Raw genomic sequence first — 21288 nt, forward strand, 5'->3', positions numbered from 1 at the left:
GTCTCCAACAGTGAATAAGCGGAAACCACAGTAAAACAGCGTTGTTATCGGTAGCAGCGGCGGGAAAGCGCAGGAAGCGCCATATCGTTGCTACAGAGAGAGAAATTTTTTTTTTTTTAAAGCGCGGGAAGCGCCATATCTTTTCTGAAATGCCTAAATCTGGTAATATTGAGGCTTTTGATGGCGAAATAGAAGATTGGACCACATCCGTGGAAAGAGTAGAGGTTTATTGCACTGCAACTGGAATAACAGATGAAAAAAAAGCTTCAGTACTTCTGAACTTAATGGGCGCGAAGACATACGGGCTGTTACGAAATTTAATCACTCCAGCCAAACCAAAGGACAAGACTTTTAAAGAAATTGTTGATACCCTGCAGGAGCATTTAAACCCAACACCGCTGCTGATAGCGGAACGATTCAAGTTCTTCAAGAGAAATCAACACAAGAATGAAAGTAACGCTGATTACCTAACCGAATTAAGAAAGCTATCAAAGTACTGCCAATTCGGAGCAGGACTTTCGGATCATCTTCGAGACAAATTAGTTTGCGGTCTCTTAAGTGAAGGAACACAAAAAAGACTGCTTTCTGAAAAAGATTTAACATTGGACAAAGCTTTCAGTATGGCTGTATCATACGAAGCAGCAGCAAAAGGAGCTGCAGAGATACAACAAGAGACACAGGACTTCGGCACCCATAAAATGACACAGGAGTTCGGAAGATGTTATCGCTGCGGCAGATCCACCCATAACCAGAGGGACTGCTGGTTCAAGGGCAAAGCATGCAGGCAATGTGGTAAGATTGGACACATTGCACGGGTATGCCAATCTGGACAAAATAAATCCACTGACAGAAAACAAAAAATCAATAAAGAAAAGTACAGGAAGGTACAAATGATGGCGGACAGTAGCTCCGAAGACCAGAATAGCGATAGCGACTCCGGAAACAAGAGACTAAGCTGTCTCAAATTACATAATGTACTTGCCAAAGAGGATTACCAAACCATTTGGGTTACCCTCACAATAGCAGGGTCCCCAGTTAAAATGGAGCTAGATACAGGATCAGCTCTAACCGTAATATATCGACGAGATTACGAGAGGCTATTTTCGCATATACCTCTAAAAGACATCCATTATCTTAAAAACATATACGGGGCAGAAAGTCTACCCCAAAGGAAAAATAAGGGTGCCTATGGTATACAACGGCAAAGAAATACAAAAGTTGTATTTATACATTCTACAAGATGGTGGTCCACCGTTGTTGGGACGTGAATGGATAAGGAAGATACATTTAGACTGGCACTCCATTCAGGCACTGACGGTGACCAGTAAGGAAAAAAACAATGATGACATCATACCTGAACGATTAAAAGACATCTTGGCCAACGCCAAAGAAGTGTTTCAAGAGAAACTAAGAACCTTGAAAGGCATCACCGCCTCAATAAAAGTGGAAGATACAGCAATTCCAAAATTCTTTAAGGCAAGACCGGTGCCATACGCAATACGTCCGGCAGTCGAGGCAGAGCTGAAGAATTTGGAAAAGGCAGGCGTATTATCCAAAATAGATTGGAGCGAATGGGCAACACCCATCGTTCCAGTCATGAAAAAAACATTGAAAAATAACTCTGAGGAACAGAAAAAGATTTGCATCTGTGGGGACTTTAGGTGACTGTAAACGCGGTCCTTCACACGGTACAGTATCCTCTTCCGAGGATAGAAGATATTTTCGCCTCACTATCCGGAGGGAAACGTTTCACAAAAATTGACTTGGCACAGGCATATCTACAGATGGAGGTTGAGGAGACCTCTAAAAAGTATCTCACAATAAACACACACAAAGGCCTGTACCAGTACAATCGACTGTTTTTTGGAATAGCATCAGCTCCAGCTATCTGGCAAAGAGCTATGGAGCAAGTCCTGCAAGGGATTCCGGGGACTCAATGCTACCTAGACGACATCCTTATAACAGGAGAAAATGACAACAAGCACCTTGCCAATTTGGAGCAGGTGCTCACAAGGCTGAAAGAACGGGGCCTACGAGCAAATCGCCCCAAGTGCGAATTTTTCCAAAATCAGATATCATATTGTGGCCACATAATTAATAAGGAAGGGTTGCATAAGTCACCTGAAAAAATTGAAGCAGTTATAAAAGCCCCAGCACCTGAAAATGTTTCACAATTAAGGTCATTCCTGGGATTAATAAATTACTATCATAAATTTTTACCGAACTTATCAACTATTCTACACCCTCTTAATGATCTTCTACAGACAGGAGTGATTTGGAAATGGAACGAAGACTGTAAACGTGCCTTCCATAAATGTAAAGACTTAATCACATCCGAGAAAATTTTGGCTCATTACAACCCATCACTACCAATCAGACTGGCGTGCGATGCATCCCCTTACGGCATAGGAGCGGTATTGTCCCATAGATTCCCTGATGGCTCGGAACGGCCGATAGCTTTTGCGTCACGCTCATTGAACTCAGCTGAGCGTAACTATGCCCAGATAGACAGGGAAGCACTCAGCCTGGTATGGGGAGTGAAGAAATTCAACCATTACCTACACGGACAAAAATTTACCTTGCTGACTGACCATCAACCCCTCATCTCCATATTCAACCCTAAAAACGGTGTCCCCATTATGACGGCACAAAGACTACAGAGGTGGTCCCTTTTTCTAGGGGCACACCAATACAACATTGAATACAAAGGGTCAAAACAGCATGGGAATGCTGATGGGTTATCACGCCTACCGTTGCCAACGATAGAAGAGGCACCTACAGTAGACCCAGTAGAGATATTCCACTCTACCATAGTGGAATGTCTACCGGTGACAAATTCTGCCATTGAAAGGGAGACAAGAAATTACCCTACTCTCTCACGGGTCTACGATTTAACAGTGAAGGGATGGCCAGCACATGGCGAACCACTGTTGCCAGCATACTCGCAAAGAAGAGAACAGCTGTCAGTGTGCCGAGGAACCTTGATGTGTGGAGTCAGAGTGGTGATTCCACCCAAACTCCAGGATAAAGTGCGAAAGGAGCTTCACGAGGGGCATCTGGGTGAAGTGAAAATGAAGAACCTAGCTAGGGCGTTTGTATGGTGGCCAGGTATCGATGGAGACATCGAAGACATGACCAAGAGCTGCCTAGGATGCCAGAAGGTCCAAAATGCTCCGCCACAGGCCCCTCTACATCCATGGGAGTGGCCCTCATCTCCCTGGCAAAGGGTGCACATCGACTTTGCTGGTCCATTTATGGACTCAATGTTCTTAATCGCAGTTGATGCACACTCCAAGTGGCCGGAGGTAATAAAGATGTCCTCCACCACCACGGAAAAAACCATCACAGTATTAAGGGCCATATTTGCCAGGGATGGGCTGCCGGAGCAGCTATGTTCTGATAATGGACCGCAATTTGTGTCCGAAGAATTCAGAAAGTTCTTAAAGAACAATGGGGTAAAGCACTACACGTCCGCCCCATACCATCCCGCCACCAATGGATTGGCTGAAAGGTTTGTCCAGACCTTCAAGAAGGCCATCAAGGCCATGGGTAATGAAGACATAAAACTTCAGCACAAGGTGGATAACTTCTTATTTGCATATAGGAATGCAACGCATATGGTTACTAACCAAACTCCTGCCATGATGTTCTACAATAGAAACCTAAGATGCCGGCTGGATTTGGTCAAGCCCAACATCCGAAGGGACGTGGAGAACCGACAGTTTCAGTGCATGAATGAAAGGCCAACTAGGGCCTTCCAGATAGGCCAACCGGTTTTGGCCCGGGACTACCGTACCGAGAAATGGCAGCCTGGAACTATCTGCACACGATTAGGACCACTGATGTATACCGTGGACATCGGAGACAGCATAATAAGGCGCCATACTGACCAAATCATCAAGTCATCCGAAAAGGGACAACCTACACCACCACTCTATACATCTAACGATGAAGTAGAGATACCCATATCTACATCCGATCCGGTGATACTGGGGCCCGATGAACCCGACACTGGCCTTCAAGATGAATCAGCCTTGCCAGAAGAACCTACTACACCACCAGAAACTACTACACCCCCAAGGCGTTATCCGGACCGAGTCAGGAAGCCTCCTGAGAGACTAACTTATAATTAATTAATACAGCAATGTATATTATTTTGCATATAACATGTAATTAATAATTACTTAAAATATGATGTACTAGTTAGCTAGAAGGGGAGGAATTGTGGTGTATGTGCCTTTAAGAGCCCCAGGTGTGCGGAATGCCGGTAATTGCCACTTGGGCTATATAAGCCTGTGTATTGTGTATATCCTTTAGAAACCCCCCCCAGACTTGCTTAGTAAATACCTATGAACCAACTCCTGTCTTCAGTGTCTTTATCTACACACGGACACGACACCCACTGCAGGTAAATGGAGCATTAGTTACATTGAAACTAGACACTGGGGCAAAAGCAAACTTAATCAGTATGAGTGACATTAACAATATGAAAGAAAAGCCCAAAATACAGAAAAAGTCAGTACTACTGAAGGACTATAATGGACAGAAAATAGATAGCTTAGGTATATGCATACTTAAAGTGACAGTCAAAGACAAAGTGCATCATCTCATGTTTTCTGTTGTGGCTGAAGGACTTGATTCACTACTGGGTGACAAAGCTTGTGAGGACTTAGAACTGGTCAAGAGAGTCTACCGTATAAACTGTGCCATAAGCAGACCAGATGACTCGGTGGATTCTGTAGTGAATAATTTCCAGGAAGTGTTTAAAGGATTTGGAGTTCTACCATTCACTTACAAGATCCAGCTAAAGGAGAATGCTCAGCCAGTGGTACATGCTCCACGAAGAGTTCCAGCACCCCTGCATGACCGGCTCAAGAATGAACTGGACAGAATGACCACACTAGGAGTCATCAGGAAAGTTGAAGAGCCAACAGACTGGGTTAACTCCATGGTATGTGTCAAGAAAAAGAACAATGATCTAAGAATATGCATGGATCCAAAGGACTTAAATGCAAACATAAAACGTGAACACTACCAGATTCCCAAGCGAGAAGAAATCACCAGTGAAATGTCAGGTGCCAGATACTTTACAAAGCTCGATGCCTCACAAGGATTTTGGCAACTAAAACTGGATGAAGAGAGCACCAAATACTGTACCTTCAATGCACCATTTGGCAGGTATTGTTTCCTCAGAATGCCTTTCGGGATAATATCTGCATCTGAAATCTTTCATAGAGCGATGGAACACATAATTGACGGTCTGGAAGGAGTTCGGGTCTATGTTGATGACATCATCATCTGGGGCTCCACACTGAAAGAACACAATGAGAGACTGACTAAAGTGCTACAGAGCATATGCCGGAATGGACTGAAGCTCAACAATGCCAAGTGTCAGTTTGGCATCCAGGAAGTCACTTTCCTAGGAGATAATCTATCTGGTAAAGGAATAGAGCCAGATATGGAAAAAGTAAACGCCGTACTCAAAATGCACTGACCCACTGACAAAAAAGGAGTGCTACGCATCATGGGGATGATAAACTTCATTGGAAAGTTCATTCCTAACTTGTCAGCCAAGACAGCCTGTCTGCGAGACCTGCTACGTAAAACAAATGAGTTCGCATGGACAGAAAGACATGAACAAGAGTGGATCAACCTCAGAACAGTGCTGACAACCACACCTGTACTCACCTTCTTTGACCCAACAAAAAGAATCAAAGTGTCAACAGATGCATCAAAAGATGGCCTAGGTGCGGTCTTGCTACAAGCAGAGGGTGAAGATTGGAAGCCTGTTGCCTATGCCTCCAGGTCTATGACTGATACTGAGTGTCGATACGCCCAGATTGAAAAGGAATGTCTAGGCTTGGTAGTTGGACTAGAAAAGTTTCATGGCTACATATATGGACTTCCCACCTTCACAGTTGAGACAGACCACAGCCCACTGGTTGCCGTCATGAAAAAGAACCTGAATGAGATGTCTCCAAGGATTCAACGACTCATGATGAAGCTGCAAAGATATGACTTTGAACTGATCTGCACACCAGGCAAATACATAGTGTTAGCAGATGCACTATCCAGAGCACCCACAATGAGTCATGTGAGCTGTACTGAAGAAGACATGGATGTTCATGTGAGTATGGTCACTGCTGCGGTGCCCGTGTCAGACACAAAATCAAAGCAAATAGCAGAAGAAACAGTAAAAGATACAGTATTACAAACAGTAATAGAGAACATTCATCATGGTTGGCCAAAAGGTTCCTGTCCAAAATATTTTCACATACGGTCAGAACCGAGTGTCGCAATTGGACTATTACTAAAACAGAACAGAATAGTCATTCCACAGGCTCTACGACAAGACGTGCTCAAAAGGATTCATGAGGGACACCTCGGAATTGAAAAATGCAAAAGGAGAGCAAGAGACACTGTTTATTGGCCTGGTATAAATAAGGACATTGAGAACATGATAGGCAAATGTGAGACATGTCAGAAACACCAAAACAAACAAGCAAAGGAACCAATGATAGTAGCTGACATACCAACAGCACCATGGCAAAAGGTTGGTATGGACCTTTTTCATTTAAATGGTAAAGACTATCTAATAGTGATTGACTACTATTCTAACTATCCTGAGATGGCGCTGCTCTCAAGCACCACAGCAAGCAGTGTCATAATGCATGTGAAATCCATCTTCGCCAGACATGGAATTCCCAGGATTGCCGTTAGCGACAATGGTCCGTGCTTCAACTGTAAGGAGTGGCAACAGTTTGCAGCACATTATGACTTTCAACACATCACATCCAGTCCTTTGTACGCTCAGTCGAATGGTAAGGCAGAGAAAGGTGTTCAAGTTCTCGAGCAGCTACTGAAGAAAGCGACAGAAAGCAAGTCTGATCCTTATCTCGCCCTGCTGAGCTACCGAGCCTCGCCTTTAGACTCTGGTTCTTCACCTGCTGAACTCCTAATGGGTCGCAAGTTGCGTACCACGATACCCTGCTGTGCAAAAGAAAAGCAGAGTAAGGAACTGAGACAGAGACTTCAACTGTTAAAGCTGAAACAGAAATCATACCATGAAAAGTCATCCAAAACTCTGAAACCATTGACAAGGGATGATGTTATCAGGATTGAGGATCCAGATGCATGGAACAGGAAAGCTACAGTTCTTGAGGAAGTAGGGCCAAGGTCATACACTGTTAGAACTGAGGAAGGACATATTCTCAGGAGGAACCGCCGTTCCCTCCTAAAAACACAAGAGACTATCGAAGAGCAAATCGATGACAATGCTGCAACTGAATCTTGTCACTCACCACCAGAACAATCTAACACAAATACACATACAGGCTCTCATGAAAAAACATCAGACTTACCTGTGCTGAGAAGATCCACACGTGAAGTGAAAAAGCCTGATAGACTTAATCTTTGAGTTCAAAGAAAACTACATTGAAAATGTAGTGACTGTTGAAGATGTTTATGTTGTTATTGATTGATATTGATTGATACTGATTTTGTTTAACCTCAAAGAAAGGGGGATGTAATGATCAGTAACCTGTCATTCTGGAATGATACACTAGGTGGTGCTGTATGTATATAAGAGTGGGCTACCCACAATGCACTAGGCCACCCACAAGGCAGCAGTCAAGATGGAGGCCTCTACAGATACTGTACCTAGTCTACATGTGCTCAATAAAGTGTCTAGCAAAAGCTAGCTGTTCTTAATACAAACGACTAGTTATTAATGAACATAACAGTTTTGTGGTCCTATTAAATGCCTGGTAGTTGGACCAGAGTTACAACAGGATAGGAACACAAACCGAAATACTGCAGATACTGAGGCATACCAAAGCAACAGCAGAGGAGAGAGGTAAAAAGTAATCAGAGTGTGACGTCACCAGGGAGCAGGTAAGTGATTGGTTGGTGAGTATTTCTTTTCAATACAAGCTTGACTTCTGTGGTGTTAAATTTCTAGGGTCTCTGGTGTAGTGGGGACAGTTGGTAAATAAAGCACCCTAGAGTATACCTGTAACTGGGGTATTGAATAATTTTTTAGATTAATAAAGGAGAAAGTCATGGCAGGAGAGTTCAGACCCGTGTTCTGCTCCTCTTGCTCCATGTGGGAAATCAGGGACGCTGCCAGTGTCCCTGACGACCATGTGTGCGGGAAATGCATCCAGCTGCAGCTACTTGTAGACCGCATTGCGGCGCTCGAGCTGCGGGTGGATGAATTTTGGAGCATGCGCGATGCTGAGAGGGTCATGGATAGCACATTTAGCGAGTTGTTCACGCCTCAGGGTAGGGCTGCACAGCGGGTGACCATCAGGCGGAGCAACAGAGGCAGGCAGGAAGTGCAGGGAACCCCTGCGGACATCCCCCTTTCAAACAAGTATACCAAGTTGGACACTGTTGAGGGGGATGACTCACCAGGGGAAGGCAGCAGCAGCCAGCTTCCTGGCACCAGGGACGCTTCTGCTGCTCAGAAAGGGAGGAAAAAGAGTGGGAGAGCAATAGTGGTAGGGGATTCTATCGTAAGGGGAACAGATAGGCATTTCTGTGGCCGCAAACGTGACTCCAGGATGGTTTGTTGCCTCCCTGGGGCCAGGGTCTGGGATGTCACTGAGCGGCTACAGGGCATTCTTAAGGGGGAGGGTGAGCAGGCAGAGGTCGTGGTCCACATTGGGACCAACGACATAGGAAGGAAGGGGGAGGAGGTCCTGCATCAAGAATTTAGGGAGCTAGGTAACAGATTAAAGAGCAGGACCTCGAAGGTTGTAATCTCTGGATAGAAACATAGAAACATAGAGATAGGAACAGGAGTAGGCCATTCGGCCCTTCGAGCCTGCTCCGCCATTCAATGAGATCATGGCTGATCTTCGTCTGAGATCCTAGCTGATCTTACCAGTTCAGTACCCCGTCCCCGCCTTTTCTCCGTAACCCTTAATCCCCTTAGCCTTCAGAAATATATCCAATTCTCTCTTGAAAATATTTATTGAATTAGCCTTCGCAGCCCTCTGTGGCAGGGAATTCCACAGGCCCACCACTCTTTGAGTGAAGAAATTCTTCCTCATCTCTGTTTTAAATGATTTGCCCGCTATTTTTAGACTGTGGCCCCTGGTTCTGTGCTCCCCGGCCATTGGAAACATTCTCTCTGAATTCAGCCCATCCAGGCCTGCCATAATTTTATATGTTTCGATGAGATCCCCTCTCAATCTTCTAAACTCCAGTGAGTACAAGCCCAAACCATTCAATCTCTCCCCGTAGGTCATTCCCGCCATTCCAGGTATCAGCCTGGTGAATCGCCGCTGCACTCTTTCCATGGCAAGAACATCCTTCCACAGATGGGGCGACCAAAACTGTACACAATACTCCAGATGCGGTCTCACCAGCACCTTGTACAGCTGTAGTAAGGTATCCCTATTCCTATACTCGAACCCCCTTGATATGAAGGCCAACATACCATTTGCCTTCTTAATCGCCTGTTGCACCTGCATGCTCTCCTTCAGTGACTGGTGCACAAGAACACCCAGGTCCCTCTGCACTTCCCCATCTCCCAATCTATTGCCATTTAGATAATAATCTACCCTCCTGTTTTTACCCCCAAAGTGGATAACCTCGCATTTATCCACATTATAGTGCATCTGCCACGTATCCGCCCATTCCCCCAACCTGTCCAAATCGCACTGTAGCCTCCTGACATCCTCATCAGAGCCCACCCCTCCTCCTAGTTTAGTGTCGTCAGCGAATTTGGAAATATTGCATCCAATTCCCTGATCCAGATCATTTATATATATTGTGAACAGCTGGGGTCCCAGGACAGATCCTTGCGGCACCCCGCTGGTCACTGCCTGCCACTCCGAAAACGAGCCGTTTATTCCAACTCTCTGTTTTCTATCCGCCAGCCAGTTCTCTATCCACGTTAATACTTTGCCCCCAATCCCATGAGCCTTAATTTTGCATGATAATCTTTTGTGTGGAACCTTATCGAAGGCTTTCTGGAAGTCAAGGTACACCACATCCACTGGCTCTCCCCCATCTATTTTACCAGTTACTTCCTCAAAAAATTCCAGCAGATTAGTCAAACACGATTTACCCTTTGTAAATCCATGTTGACTCTGTCCGATCCTTTCCCCATTTGTCAAGTGCTCCGCTATTTTATCCTTAATAATGGACTCTAGCATTCTGCCCACAACCGATGTAAGGCTTACTGGTCTATAATTCCCTGCTTTCTCTCTACCCCCCTTTTTAAATATTGGGGTAACATTAGCTACCCTCCAATCCACGGGTACTGTTCCCGAGTCAATGGAGTTCCGGGAGATGATCCTTAGAGCATCTGCTATCTCCAGGGCCACCTCCTTAAGTACCCTAGGATGTAGTTTATCAGGCCCCGGGGATTTGTCAGCCTTCAGTCCCCTCAACTTACCCAACACCATATCCCTAGAGATACTAATTTCTGTCAGCTCCTCCCTCTCATTAGTCCCTATGTTTGCCGATATTCCTGGGAGGTTATTTGTGTCCTCCTTTGTGAATACAGAACCAAAGTATGAGTTTAATTGGTCTGCCATTTCCTTATTCTCCATTATATATTCTCCCGAATCGGACTGCAAGGGACCGACTTGGGATTTTACCAGTCTTTTCCTCCTGATATACCGATAAAAGCTTTTGCAGTCTGTCTTTATGTTTGCTGCAAGTTTACTTTCGTATTCTATTTTCCCCTTCCTGATTAATCCCTTTGTCCTCTTTTGCTGTATCCTGTACTGCCCCCAATCTTCCGGTCTGGTGCTTTTTTTTGCCAGTTGATATGCCCTTTTTTTTTATTTTATGCTGTCCCTAATTTCTCTCGTTATCCACGGTTGAGTCACCTTTTTAGGTTTATTTTTATGCCAAACCGGTATAAACATGTTCTGGAATTCTTCCATTCTATCTTTGAATGCTTGCCATTGTCTATCCACTGTCAATCCCCCCAGAAACACCACCCAATCAATCTTACCCAATTCCCGTCTCATACCCTCGTAATTCCCTTTATTTAAGTTCTGGACCTTAGTCTCTGATTCAATTTCCTCACTCTCCATCTCGACTGAGAGCTCGATCATATTATGATCGCTCTGACCCAAGGGGCCTCGTACAAGAAGATTGCTGATAAGTCCCTTCTCATTGCACAATACCCAGTCTAAAATGGCCTGATCTCGAGTCGGCTCCTCGACATATTGGTCCAGATAACCGTCCCGAAAACATTCCAGGAATTCCTCCTCCTCAGAATTTTTACTAATTTGGGTAGTCCAATCAATATGTAAATTAAAGTCACCCATGATGAGAGCTGTGCTCTTATCGCACGCTTCTCTAATTTCCCTTTTTATGCCTTCCCTCACCTCCATATTACTATTTGGAGGCCTATATATCACACCCACTAACGTTTTCCTCCCCTTGCTATTTCTCATTTCTACCCATACAGATTCCGTTTCATCCGAGTTAATATCCTTCCTTTCCATTGCATTAATCCCCTCCTTTACCAGCAACGCTACCCCACCTCCCCTACCTTTTTGCCGATCCTTCCTAAATATTGTATATCCCTGGATGTTAAGTTCCCAGCCTTGCCCACCCTGCAGCCACGTTTCTGTAATCCCAATCAAATCATACTTGTTTACCTCTATTTCCACAACTAATTCATCCACCTTGTTCCTAATGCTTCTAGCATTAAGATACAAAGCCTTCAGGCTTGCTTTTTTCACACTCTCATTATGAATTAGTTTGGCCCTTTGTGTTTCTCTCCTTTGCTTATTGCTTCTCACCTTTCTACCATCTATTTCTGACTTCATATGACTTCCCTCTTTTCCACTACCTAGGTTCCCATCCCCCTGCCAAATTAGTTTAAATCCTCCCGAACCGCCCTAGAAAATATTACCCCGAGGACATCGGCTCCCTCACAGTTCAGGTGTAGACCGTCCCCTTGGTACAGGTCACTCCTCCCCAAGAACTGGTTCCAATGCCTCAAGAATTTAAATCCCTCTCCCTTGCACCACTGCTCAAGCCACGTATTTAGCTTATCTATCTTACTCTCTCTAAACTTATTAGCTCGTGGCACTGGTAGCAATCCAGAGATTACTACCTTTGAGGTCCTACTTTTCAATTTAGCTCCTAACTCCCTAAATTCAGCTTGTAGGACCTCCTCCCTCTTTTTACCTACATCGTTGGTACCTACATGTACCACGACAACTGGCTGATCCCCCTCCCCCTTCAGAATGCTCTGCACCCGCTCCGAGACATCCTTGACCCTTGCACCAGGGAGGCAACATACCATCTTGGAGTCTCGGTCTCGGCCAAAGAAACTCCTATCTATCCCCCTTACAATTGAATCCCCTATCACTATAGCCCTATCCCTCTTTTTCCCGCCCTTCTGTGCAGCAGAGCCAGTCATGGTGCCCTGAACCTGGCTGCTGGTGCCTTCCCCTGATAAGTCATCTCCCCCAACAGTACCCAAAACGGTAAACCTGTTTTGGAGGGAGATGACCGCAGGTGACTCCTGCACTACCTTCCTGCCTTTACCCTGCCTTTTGGTCACCCATTTACTGTCTGAGCTAGCCTTTACCTGCGGTGTGACCAACTCACTGAATGTGCTATCCACAACATCCTCAGCATCGCGTATGCTCCAGAGTGAGTCCATTCGCAGCTCCAGCGCCGCCATGCGGTCCGCTAGGAGCTGCAGCTGGACACACTTCCTGCACACATAGTTGTCAGGGACAGTGTCCCTGAGTTCCCACATGGCACAGGAGGAGCATGACACGGGTCCGAGCTGCCCTTCCATGACTTAACCCTTACAATACCCTTTTATTTACTACGATTTAGCTTAATTATTGAATTCTACTTAGAATAAGTTTGTGAAAGTACTCACCAACCAGTCACCTACCTGTTTTCTGGTGTTGTATTTTCACTGCCGCCTCCTGTCCTGGAACCTTTTCCACCTAGGTTAGGCTCCTGAAATAAAATAAATTGAACCTATCTTTTCAACTTCCCCTAACCCCTAAAAGGTTAGAGGAGGTGGAAGGGTGGGAGACACTACACTGTAGTGCTTCGGGTTTAGCAACAGCTCCACCTATATAAGAGTTACTGGCCTCCTGCTCTCCCGACTGCACCAGCTGTGAAAGAAAAAGCCCGCGAAAGGTGAGCTTTTAAACTCACCAGTTACTGGCCTCCTGCTCTCCCGACTGCACCAGCTCTCTCCTGGAACCTGGATTGGTCGGTGCCTCTGACTGCTCCCTCTCAAGCCTTTAAGCTCTCCCGCCTCGGGCTGCTCCCGCGCAGGTCCGCTGCTTCTCCGGTCTCGGGGCTGTGGGCCTCGGTGCCTCTGACTGCTCCCTCTCAAGCCTTTAAGCTCTCCCGCCTCGGGCTGCTCCCGCGCAGGTCCGCTGCTTCTCCGGTCTCGGGGCTGTGGGCCAGTGCCACGTGCTAGTAAGTATAGGAATGGGAGGATAGAGCAGATAGAGCAGATGAATGCGTGGCTAAAGAGTTGGTGTAGGGGGGAGGGTTTTACTTTCCTGGATCACTGGGCCTGCTTCTGGGAAAGGTGGGACTCGTACAAGTCAGACGGGTTGCACCTGAACCAGAGCGGGACAAATATCCTTGCGGGGAGGTTTGCTAGCACTGTTGGGGGGGATTTAAACTAACTTGGCAGGGGGATGGGATACAGAGGGGAGCTGAAATAGGGGGTGATGTGCTGCCAATTATAGAGAAAAAAACAAGTCAGCTTGGTAGACAGGGCAAATATATGAGGGCAAGGCTGGATGGCATCTATTTTAATGCAAGGAGTCTTGCAAATAAGGTGGATGAACTGAAGGTGTTGATAAACAAATGGGAGTATGATATTGTTGCTATCACGGAGACATGGTTGAGGGAGGGGCAAGACTGGCAGCTCAATATTCCGGGGTACAGAATCTTCAGGCGAGACAGAGGGGGAGGTATAAGAGGAGGGGGTGTCGCAATATTAATTAAGGAGTCAATTACTGCAGTAAGGAGGGATGATATATTAGCAGGTTCCTCTAATGAGGCCATATGGGTGGAGCTTAAAAACAAAAAGGGGGCAAGCACTTTGCTGGGAGTGTACTATAGGCCTCCAAACAGTCAGGGGGAGATAGAGGAACAGATATGTAGGCAAATCTCAGAGAAATGTGCAAATAATAGGGTAATAATAATGGGGGATTTCAACTTCCCCAATATTAACTGGGATAGTCAGAGTGTGAAAGGCTCAGAGGGTGTAGAATTCTTAAAGTGCATCCAGGAGAGCTTTTTGAGCCAGCATGTAGAAAGTCCTACAAGAGAGGGGGCGGTACTGGACCTAATTCTAGGGAATGTGGCCGGCCAAGTGGAAAAAGTGCTAGTAGGTGAGCACTTTGGTGATAGTGACCATAATATGGTAAGATTTAAGGTGGTCATGGAAAAGGACAGGGATGGGCCGGAAATAAAGGTTCTAAATTGGGGGAAGGCCGATTTTAATAGGATAAGGCAGGATCTGGCCAAAATGGACTGGGATCAGCTACTTGTAGGAAAATCCGCATCGGAGCAATGGGAGGCTTTCAGAAGGGAGATTGAGATCATACAATGGCAACATGTTCCCGTAAAGGTCAAGAGTGGTTCCAAAAACCACAGGGAACCTTGGATGTCAGGGGATATACGAGAATGGATTAGGAAAAAAAGGAGGGCTTTTGGTAGATACAAAAGTCTAAAGACGGAGGAAGCCCTAGAGGAGTGCAAAAAGTGCAGGGGGATACTTAAAAAAGAAATTAGGAGATCAAGGAGGGGCCATGAAATAACACTGGCGAGCAAAATAAAGGAAAATCCTAAGATGTTTTATAAGTATATTAAGGGTAAGAGGATAACTAGGGAAAAAATAGGGCCCATTGGGGACAAAAGTGGCAATCTGTGTGTGGAGCCGGAAGATGTAGGAGGGGTTCTAAATGAATTTTCTGCATCTGTTTTCACGATGGAGAAGGACGATGTAGACATAGAAATAGGGCGGGGGGACTGTGATATGCTCGAACATATTAACATCGAGAGGGAGGAGGTATTGGCGGTTTTAGCTGGCCTAAAAATGGATAAATCCCCAGGCCCGAATGAAATGTATCCCAGGCTGCTGGGTGAGGCAAAGGAAGAGATTGCGGGGGCTCTAACACATATATTCAGGACCTCTCTGGCCACAGGGGATGTGCCAGAGGACTGGAGAACCGCTAATGTAGTACCATTATTCAAGAAGGGTAGTAGGGAAAAACCGGGGAACTACAGGCCAGTGAGCCTAACATCAGTGGTAGGAAAATTCTTGGAAAAAATTCTGAGGGACAAAATTTGTCTCCACTTGGAGAGGCAAGGATTAATCAGGGATAGTCAACATGGCTTTGTCAAGGGAAGATCATGTCTGACTAATTTGATTGAATTTTTTGAGGGGGTGACTAGGTGTGTGGATGAGGGTAACGCAGTGGATGTGGTATAGATGGATTTCAGTAAGGCCTTCGATAAAGTCCCGCACAGGAGACTGGTCAAGAAGGTAAGAGCCCATGGAATCCAGGGTGCCTTGGCACATTGGATACAAAACTGGCTTAGTGGCAGAAGGCAGAGGGTGATGGTCGAAGGTTGTTTTTGTGACTGGAAGCCTGTGGCCAGTGGGGTACCACAGGGATCGGTGCTGGGTCCCTTGCTGTTTGTGGTCTACATTAATGACTTGGATATGAATGTAAAGGGTATGATCGGTAAGTTCGCGGATGATACAAAAATTGGTAGGGTGGTAAATAGCGAGGAGGGTAGCCTCAGTCTGCAGGACGATATAGATGGGTTGGTCAGATGGGCGGAACAGTGGCAAATGGAATTTAACCCGGAAAAGTGCGAGGTGATGCACTTTGGGGGGACTAACGAGGCAAGGGAATACACAATGAATGGAAAGACCCTAGGCAAGACGGAGGGTCAGAGGGATCTGGGTGTGCAAGTGCACAGATCCCTGAAGGCGGCGGAACAGGTGGATAAGGTGGTAAAAAAGGCATATGGGATACTTGCCTTCATTAGCCGAGGCATTGAATATAAGAGCAAGGAGGTTATGATGGAGCTGTATAAAACACTGGTTAGGCCACAGCTGGAATAGTGTGTGCAGTTCTGGTCGCCACACTACAGGAAGGATGTGATCGCGTTAGAGAGGGTGCAGAGGAGGTTCACCAGGATGTTACCAGGGCTGGAGCGCTTCAGCTATGAAGAGAGACTGGGCAGATTGGGTTTGTTTTCCTTGGAGCAGAGGAGGCTGAGGGGGGACATGATTGAGGTGTACAAAATGATGAGGGGCATAGATAGGATGGATGCTGAGGAGCTTTTTCCCTTAGTAGAGGGGTCAATAACTAGGGGGCATAGATTCAAGGTAAAGGGCGGGAGGTTTAGAGGGGATTTGAGAAAGAACTTTTTCACCCAGAGGGTGGTTGGAGTCTGGAACTCACTGCCTGAAAGGGTTGTGGAGGCAGAAACCCTCACAACATTTAAGAAGCATTTGGATGAGCACTTGAAATGCCATAGCATACAAGGCTACGGAACAAATGCTGGAATATGGGATTAGATTAGACAGGGCTTGATGGCCGGCGCGGACACGATGGGCCGAGGGCCTCTATCCGTGCTGTATTACTCTATGACTCTATGATACTGGAAATCTCAAAGAAAAACAGAAAACGCTGGAGACACTCAGCAGGTCAGGCAGCATCGGTCGAGAAAACACGAGACACTTGACCTTTCTGGTATAAAACCATTCCTCAAAACAGACCCGGGGTTTGCAGGAGATGAGGAAACAGTGCAAACTAACCACAGGACTTTACAGCTCTTAAATTTCATGGGGATAAAAGTCCACATCGCACTTTACAGTGACGGAGCAACAGATTCTGTCTGAAGCTCCCCACTGATCCACTTTCCATTTCCCCAACTCGTTGTGGGCTGCTTTGCAGATCCACTGCAGACTGACTGGTGTAGGTCAGTCTCTTTCAATCTATTGTGGTCAACATTGTGAACCTTGGTATCACGGACTCATTCTGGAGCCACCGAGATGCCCATCAATTCTCCGAGAGACGGGTTAACTTAGAGCCGGCTGTGCTCGACACCATCTGTAGGGTGGAATTTCATCGAGCTCTTTGAGATATGTTGTGAAACTCTGATTCTGAGAACAGAGACGCTTTCAAATTCAGTTTGAGGAAAGTCAAAGAAACCAACAGCAATGACATCACAGAATAATCATCCAAACCTCTGTATTCCAAAGCTCTGATTGGCTCTGGGTATCACACACCGCCCCCTCTCCTTTGTTAATTGGTGCCTGGATTGATGGAAGATCCTGACTGGCTCACAGGGATTGTCAATCATCATTGATCATGCCAGACCCTGTTGAAATGCAGGAGCTTGTGAGGGTAGAGGTTAGGTTGTTACTACAGTGGAGTTTGAGCTCAGTGCTTTGCAACAGGAAGAGTTAAGATGGCCTCCCAAGTGCGTCAGAACTATCACAAGGACTGTGAGGATGCTGTCAACAAGCAGATCAACATGGAGCTCTATTCCTCCTATGTTTATCTCTCCATGGTGAGTTTTGTATTTTTGGGGTCCTATTTCAAAATTAAGGCTGTTATTTTATTCTAAGCAGGTAGAATTTCTCTAGGTCAATGAATGGGCTTTAGAGGGTCTCTCTATAGCCCTCCCCAGTCTTAATCCAGTGAATGCTCTTAAGACAGTGATCTTGCAGAAGGACTCTTTCCTGCTCTGTAATAGCTCTGTCCTATTCTGATGTGTTTATATTTGAAACTAACTCCAGGGTTTCATCAAGTTTGTAATGGAGGGTTCATCTTGAAGATTCACTAAAACTAGTCAACTTCCAACTTGGATGGCAACAATTAGATTGAATTGGGTGACTAGTTAGTGAAACATTGGCTGGTTCTGGCCAGTTTTTATCCCCCTCTAATTGAGTGAATCCTGTTAGTCTTTCTCACCTGAGGATGGTGTTAAACTATTTAATTTTAAAGATTTGGCTCTTTTCCTTCTCTGCTTTTAGACTTTCATCTGGGAACAAAAGAAGATACCACAGATATTTTGACCAAGTGTAGTTGAGAGCTTTATTCCAAAAAGCATTAAAGCTCGCTAATATTTTCTAGTAACATAACCTCCTATTCTGTTGAGCTACTTCAATGAGGAGCTTCCAACATATTCAAAAAGGATTTGGAAAGTATTGGTGTTGCTACCATTTGAGTTGGCCATGGATCAGATCTAGATTTCAATTGTCTCTTTTCCATTTTTCTCTCTACCTGCAGTCGTATTACTTTGACCGGGATGATGTTGCCCTGCGTCACTTTGCCGTGTTCTTCAAGGAGCAGTCACATGAGGAACGTGAGCATGCTGAGAAACTGCTGAAATTCCAGAATATGCGTGGGGGGCGTGTTGTCCTGGAGGATGTCAAGGTTAGATTCAGCAAACTTTGAAGAATTGCCATGGTTTTGTGAAAAGTAGGCTAGTTACCTCATACTAGATTATCTGAGTCATGGAAGTTGTTCCAAGAGGAGGCTCAATGATTGTTGTATGCATGGATTTTCAGAAGGCAGGAGATTGCTGGCAGAAATTGGAAGTGCATTAGAAGCAACCTTGTGACCCCAATAAAACTGGGTGGAGTAGGAGGCAGTTGGTATAAAATAGACCACTGGATGGTGACTAGTGCATATGATCTAAATGTGCAAATAGTGATCTGCTGAGCTAGGGTCTATAGTGAGCTCCAGGGCAAAATTGGAGACTGGCTAGGGGGTTGACTGGAAGGAAGTGGTTGATGTTCACATCAGATGTAAGAGTGTAGGGATTTGGGGTGTGTCCCAGTACAGATGTCATTTAGAAGCTAGCTTGCAGAGACAAAAGGCTGATTGAAAGGTGGGCTTCATGTTCTGGCATAGAATAGAAAGCAAGGAAGTGTTACTGCAATTACTGCTAGATAGACCTCATTTGGAATATTGTGCTCCATTTTAGGTGATCTCACTTTAGAGCCTATAGTGCTGTGATTTCAAGTCAAATAACTCATTCCAAAGAGAATTCTTGATGAACTGTCTGGTTAAAATCCTGGCTTAGAATATCAAGAATGACATTGAGTTGTGATCTGACTAACTCCTGAAATGTTCAAGTCTGTTAACTAATTTCTTCCAATGTTACTCTATACCCCACCCCTACAAACTCTCAGAAACCAGAGCAGGATGAGTGGAGCAATGGCCTAGTGGTGATGCAGAGAGCTCTGCAGCTGGAGAAGGATGTCAACCAGAGTCTGTTGGATCTACACCAACTCTCCACTGGGAACACTGACCCTCATGTAAGTTCCTAATGTCTCATTTAAAGAAAGATTTGCATATCTACAGTGCCTTCCTTGTCGTCGGTGTCCAAAAACACTACAGCCAATTCAGTACTTCTTGAAGTGTCATTATTGTAATGTTTGCAACATGGCAGTCAATCTGCACACCAAGATCCTGCTGCAGAAATGAGAGAAATCACCAGATAGTCTGTTTTATTAAGTTGGTTAGTGATCAATATTGGCCAGGACACTGACATTCCAGTTTGTTTTCTTTGAAATAGTACCATGTGGGCAGACAAGACCTTGTGTACTGTTTTATCCAAAAGACAATACCTCTGACATTGCAGCTCTCCCTCAGTACTGCAGTGAAGTGTTGGTTTTCACTCAATTCTCTGAAATGGGACAACCCAGGGCCTTCTGAGTGGCAGTGGTACCAGTAAGCCATGGCTGACACTTGCCATGTTTTGGGTGAGTTGAAGGCTATCTGGGGAGCTTAATCTGATCACTGATCTTTAGCAATATCTCCATGCCCAAAAGGTTTCTGATGATCTTTCACAAAAGACTTCAACATCAGGATCTCCCTGAGATGAGGCCAGTGCATAAAGCAGATTGAAATTGGGACAGCAAAGGATAAGTTGTAACTGAAGGGGGTTCTGCTTTCCAATTTTAAATTGGTAAATGCATTACTCCTGGAGTAAATCTAATCTGACGTCCAATCCACCTATTTCTCTGCAGCACTTGTACCAGTTACCCCATCCAGTAGAAGATAAAGGACCATCTCCATGGGCGGTGAAGCTCAGAAGGCCTTTGATGATGTCTCCTCTGAGCTAATTGTGCTTTGTTTTTCACTTTCAGTTGTGTGACTTCCTGGAGACCCACTACTTGGATGAGCAAGTGAAGATGATCAAGAAGCTTGGAGATCACATCACCAACTTGAAGAGACTGGGAGCCCCTGAGAATGGCATGGGAGAGTACCTGTTTGACAAGCACAGCCTGAGTTGAATGGGATTCTTGAACCATTAGTTCTATACAGGTTGGAAATGAAGTGTGACCAACTTCTGGTGGTGAATACTTTGGTTGTCATTATTTCCCAGTTTTCTCATCTAACTGTCACAGTACATGGAAATAAAGGTTATTCATCATTGAACTGGTTTGTCTTTGTTTAATTAAATAGCTGATCTGGTTACGATCCCACTGCACAATACACAGCTGTGTAATATGATCCAAGTTAAAAATACAGAAGTCACTCCCAGGATGGCTGTGCCCACATCTTCCAATCATCACTGGAGAGGATTCTAATGGTTTTCTGAGCTCTCGGTAACAGTTCCTGCTGAAAAGGGTTTTTTATAACATCTGCCAGCAAACAGTCATTAAGCTGTGGTGGTTTAAAACAAAGAAATGGGCAAGGGTGAAGGGGGTTGAATTAGTGCTGACAGTAGTGACTCTTCAGTCAGGAGAAGGGAGAGTACATGCCTGGTGTCTTGCTTCAGACTTTTACCTGTAAAGGTGGGGGAATGATCTGCTATTGAGCTGTCTTTACATTTGACTGATGGCACAAGTCACGCACTAGATTGCCAAAGCTGTGTGACATGTGTACACAGTACAGCGTTGGCCATCTTAGAAACTTCCATTTGGGCAGGATCATTTCTGTTTATCATTCTCTTTCTTTCCCAGGTTACTTTCTTTTTCTAGCCCCACCGATGGCAATACTTGATGTCTGGGATTAAGTAAAGCACTAGTCTGAATCGAGCAGTAGTGTGTCCTACGGGGAGTTTGTTGGTGTTGGGTAAAGTGAAGCTAAATCAGTAATCATGTTGGAGTCACTGGAAATAGAGTGCGAGACTTTCATAGCAGCAAAGAAAAACACGTGTTAGCTTTATTAACTCTCCGCATGGACTGAGGGACTCGGCCTCGTCGCAGGGCTATGACATCGACACACAATCGACGACTCTTAAAGGGACCCTGCTCCGATAACCCAACCAAGTTCCGGA

At 45.3% G+C, this 21288-nt stretch overlaps 1 protein-coding gene across 1 annotated transcript; it reads left to right on the forward strand.

Annotated features, from left to right (window-relative positions):
• The first annotated feature begins 17412 nt into the window (after positions 1–17412).
• On the forward strand, positions 17413–20439 carry LOC147085191 (ferritin heavy chain, oocyte isoform-like). The gene is made up of 4 exons (XM_085979085.1): positions 17413–17562; positions 18285–18431; positions 19193–19318; positions 20153–20439. The coding sequence occupies exons 1-4, from the start codon at positions 17461–17463 to the stop codon at positions 20297–20299; spliced, it is 522 nt and encodes a 173-aa protein (XP_085835211.1). The 5' UTR covers positions 17413–17460; the 3' UTR covers positions 20300–20439.
• The last annotated feature ends 849 nt before the right edge of the window (positions 20440–21288 follow it).

The sequence above is a fragment of the Somniosus microcephalus genome, unplaced genomic scaffold, assembly GCF_052327205.1.
Source record: "Somniosus microcephalus isolate GS21.2 unplaced genomic scaffold, FLI_Smic_1.0 unresolved_chr8, whole genome shotgun sequence".
NCBI classification, from domain to species: domain Eukaryota; kingdom Metazoa; phylum Chordata; class Chondrichthyes; order Squaliformes; family Somniosidae; genus Somniosus; species Somniosus microcephalus.

What these genes read in the sequence shown, in the direction of transcription:
- LOC147085191 (XM_085979085.1), top strand. Translation starts at nt 17,461, where the DNA reads ATGGCCTCCCAAGTGCGTCAGAACTATCACAAGGACTGTGAGGATGCT. An exon ending in CCTATGTTTATCTCTCCATG is followed by an intron (nt 17,563 to 18,284) that starts GTGAGTTTTGTA and finishes CTCTACCTGCAG; the next exon opens with TCGTATTACTTTGACCGGGA. An exon ending in TTGTCCTGGAGGATGTCAAG is followed by an intron (nt 18,432 to 19,192) that starts GTTAGATTCAGC and finishes ACAAACTCTCAG; the next exon opens with AAACCAGAGCAGGATGAGTG.